Source organism: Epinephelus moara, chromosome 24, assembly GCF_006386435.1.
Source record: "Epinephelus moara isolate mb chromosome 24, YSFRI_EMoa_1.0, whole genome shotgun sequence".
NCBI classification, from domain to species: domain Eukaryota; kingdom Metazoa; phylum Chordata; class Actinopteri; order Perciformes; family Serranidae; genus Epinephelus; species Epinephelus moara.
Window position 1 is genome coordinate 42,284,351 of NC_065529.1, and position 4,208 is coordinate 42,288,558.

At 41.3% G+C, this 4,208-nt stretch overlaps 1 protein-coding gene across 1 annotated transcript in view; it reads left to right on the top strand.

The window, feature by feature from the left end:
- pnp4a (purine nucleoside phosphorylase 4a) overlaps positions 1 to 3,397 on the top strand; it is a 10,329-nt gene extending 6,932 nt beyond the window's left edge. Inside the window, exons 5-7 of the mRNA XM_050038144.1 lie at positions 600 to 790; positions 2,533 to 2,612; positions 2,907 to 3,397. Of these exons, the coding sequence (XP_049894101.1) occupies positions 600 to 790; positions 2,533 to 2,612; positions 2,907 to 3,053 (418 nt within the window). The 3' untranslated portion in view covers positions 3,054 to 3,397. The remainder of the gene's footprint in view (positions 1 to 599; positions 791 to 2,532; positions 2,613 to 2,906) is intronic.
- Positions 3,398 to 4,208: the final 811 nt, after the last annotated feature.

Sequence of the window (4,208 nt, forward strand, 5' to 3'; positions counted from 1 at the left end):
GAGGAAGCCGCGTGCGCGCACTGATCCAGGATTGGTTTCACCTGGCTTGATGAATCCGTGTCTGCTCATCCTGGCTTGGTCTTTGTGCAACCAATTAAGCCTGGACGTTCTTGTTTTGGATTCGTTGAACCCAGCTCAGTCATTTATCCTGGATGTCTGAATCCTACTTTTGTGAAACGGACCCCTGGTTGTGTGTTGTTGTCTTGTTTATTTGTTGAATTGTTATTGTTTGTTTTTAAATCAATTTTCTCTGTATGAACTCTTTGTCACACTGTTGCTGTTCATTGTGATCATATTGTTGCTCGTGTTAACTCAGTTGTCATAGTTACAAAGTATTGAAGTTTGTTGCTTTGTTTTACANGTTGAACCCAGCTCAGTCATTTATCCTGGATGTCTGAATCCTACTTTTGTGAAACGGACCCCTGGTTGTGTGTTGTTGTCTTGTTTATTTGTTGAATTGTTATTGTTTGTTTTTAAATCAATTTTCTCTGTATGAACTCTTTGTCACACTGTTGCTGTTCATTGTGATCATATTGTTGCTCGTGTTAACTCAGTTGTCATAGTTACAAAGTATTGAAGTTTGTTGCTTTGTTTTACAGGTTCGGGCCTCGTTTCCCGGCCATGTCAGGTTGCTATGACAAAGGCCTGTGTTGCTTAGCAATGGAGATCGCCAAGCAGCTGGGCGTGGCCGGCCTCATGCAGGAGGGCGTGTACGCCATGGTGGGGGGGCCAAACTTTGAAACTATCGCTGAGGCCCGACTGCTGCATCGACTCGGGGTGGACGCTGTCGGTAAGACTCACCAGAACTAACCCTAATCCTAATCCTCACCTTCACCCAAGAACTTTTGGGACCCAAACACTTGATTTCCTGCATGCTGGTAAATTTTAAAGCAACAATTTGTGCAATTTCTGCCCAGTTTATGGTGGAAATGTCATGTTACTTCCTGCTTTGACCATTCATAGTTTAGGCAATGTTGCATCTCTGAGTCATGTTCTAGCAGTTCGTCAAATAATAATAGTCCTCTGCTACTTTTATGTCTTTATTGGACAAAAACATGAACCTAATCCTCTGTAAAAGTACACAAGTATTAGCATTAGCATAGCAAATATACTTAAAGTACCAAAAGTATTTACAACCTCAATTCTAAAAAAGTCGGGGCGCTGTGTAAAGCGTAAATAAAAAAAGAATGCAATGATTTGTGAATCCTTTTTGACCTATATTCAGTTGAATACTGTCCAAAGACACAATATTCGATATTCAAACTAAATAACTTTATTGGTTTTTTTGTAAATATACACTTATTCTGAGTTTGATACCTGCAACACGCTCCAAAAAAGTTGGGACAGGGGTAGTCTCGCTCACCAGACCTTTCTCAAGAAAAGAAAGGTCTGGCTGGGCCGACTCTCACTTTAAGATTGGAGAAAAAAACGCCCCGGCTGCTTGTATTTCTTTCAACCAATCACAATCGTTCTTGGCGGTGCCAGAGCAATGGTGCGCTTGCAAAAATATTGCCGGGGGGAAACAGGTTTTGGTGGTTTATCCACTGTCTTTGGTGTAACACGCCCACAAAAATATTGCCTACAGGACGCGAATCATGGCAGAAAAATGGCTACATCCCCGCAAGTTCAAACACAGCAAAAGTTAGTAAAGGATGTGTTGAAAACTGCTACACAACTGGAGGTGGTAGGGCGGGACTTCAGTGGGTGGCTCGTTCCGCCCAATGAGAGGCTGATCTTTGCAGCGAACTTCCACCCACTCAGACTAGGACAGGGGCAACAAAAGACTTGGAAGGTTGTTGAATGTTCAAAAAACACCTGTGTGGAACATTCCTAAGGGAAACAGGTTAACTGGTTAACTTAATGGGTAAGGGGCATCCTCGAAAGGCTCAGCTGTTCACAAGCATGTAAGTAAAACTGTGTGGGCAAACAGTTGCAAGAAATTTCACCATTTACTATTCAAGATTCAGTGCATCCTGCATGTAAGGAACAAGGCTAAAAACCAACACTGAATGCCCGTAACCTTTGACCCCTCGAGCTGCTCTGTATTAAAAACCGACACGACTGTATAAAGGATATTACAACATGGGTGTGTGGGGGTGTGTACATGCCCATGGCATCATGGGTAACTTGCACATCTCTAAAGGCACCATTAATTCTGAAAGGTACATAAAGGTTTTGGAGCAACATATGCTGCCATCCAGACGACGTCTTTTCATGGATATCCTTTGTTATTCCAGCAAGACAATGAGACACATACTGCATGTTACAACAGTGTTGCTTCAGATTAATGTGTGTGGGTACTAGACTGGCATACCTGCAGTCCAGACCTGTCTCGCAATGAAAATGTGTGGAGCATTATGAAGCGCAAAATATGACAACGGAGACACCGGTCTGTTGAGCAACTTAAGTCGTATATCAAGCAAGAATAGAGCAAGAATTTCACTTTCAAAATTTCAACAATTAGTGTCCTCAGTCCCCAAACGTTAACTGTTGTGGCCTGTCTGAGTAACTCCAGGTGTTGTGTCTCTACAGGTATGAGTACGGCTCCTGAGGTCGTCGTGGCGACTCACTGCGGTCTGAGAGTCTTTGGCCTCTCTCTGATCACCAACAAGGTAAACACACTGATCAATACATCAGTGTATTGATGGATTGTGACTGACAATGAAGCTGCAGGACACAAAGTGATAAACTGAATCTTCAGGGGTCAGCTGAGCTGAATAATTGACTGACAAATGAATCAATTAATTGCTTGATAAATCAGCATACTGATTAAGTTGATTAAGTAACTGATATACTGATTTAATTGACTGGTTCATAGACTCACTGCTTAGACTTATTAATTCATTGATTGACTGATTTATGTATTGTTTATTTGATTGTTTATTTGACTGATTGATCTGTGTCAGGTGGTGAAGAGTTACGAGGACACGGACAGTGTGAACCATGAAGGCGTCCTGGAGGTCGGTCGGCTGCGCTCTCAAACCGTGCAGCAGCTGGTGACCGAACTGATCAGCAGGATGGAAATCAATAACAACAACAACAATGCTGTCTGAACACACGTACACTCAAACACACACTGTGTATATACTTGATCGTTGTATTTATCTGCAACATTTTTATCATCCTTAAAACATATTTTTTACTTATATAATGAAAAAACTTTATTTATATCAACATGGTGCCTAATAATAATAATAATTCTCTATCAGGGTGCTTTTGTGTTTAAGTTTTCATTTATGACACAGATTAATATAACGCTGACCACTGTGTCAGATGGTGCTTTTATATAAAAATATATGAGACAAAGATTTTTCTAAAGATTCTTCTCTTGTACATTTTATTTTGTAAAAACCTCCAGTGACTTCCTGATGTACTTTAATCTGATTAAAACATGCTGACCAATCATCTGCTTCCTGTTTCCTGTTTATGTCAATCGTGATAGACGATGTTATTGACGTTGGTCTGCTGCAGTGTTCTCGTTATTCATTGGAAAACAATGACGGAGATCTACTTCTGATCAGTGCGTCAAAAGTCTCTTTGTTGGCCCTCACTGTGTACCTGTCACCCTGGGTGTGCATGAGAGCGTGTGGGCTCACTGGCCAATCAAACCAATAACGCAAACTTGTGCTGCCTTCAAAGACACACTGTAGCATACTCCTTTGCAACTTTAAAATGGTGGATAAATTGCTTTGAGCGTCACACATGCTGCAAAAAAGCTGATAAGAGTATCTGAATTTGATCGGTTTGGTCAGATAACATTTGAAAAGTTTACAGGAGCCGCACAATAGTTAGCGTAAGGCCTAACCAGAAGGCAAATTAATTGGTGGAAGTCTCTTGCCCACATGCCCACTTGATGAAAGATAATAAAAGAAGTAACAGTAGCTAGGGGGGGGACTGAGTTATTTACCTTAAAACAGGACACAAAGTACGGTAAACATTTTCATTTTTTGTGTAGGTTAGGATGGAATCGGTTACTGAGGTAACCAAGTTAAACACACACACACACACACACTGCAGGAGCGGGATTAAGAAAACAGTCCTGCGTAGAACCAGTCCAGTGTATCCTTTGCTCACAGAGATAAGAAAGGAAGAATTGAAGCACCTTTTCTTAGCATGTAGAGAATTCGAACAGCTCTTATCATGACTGCTATTCGGGTCATTTCACTGAGTCAGAAACCTCCCAAAGCAAAAAATACTATTCGACTGCA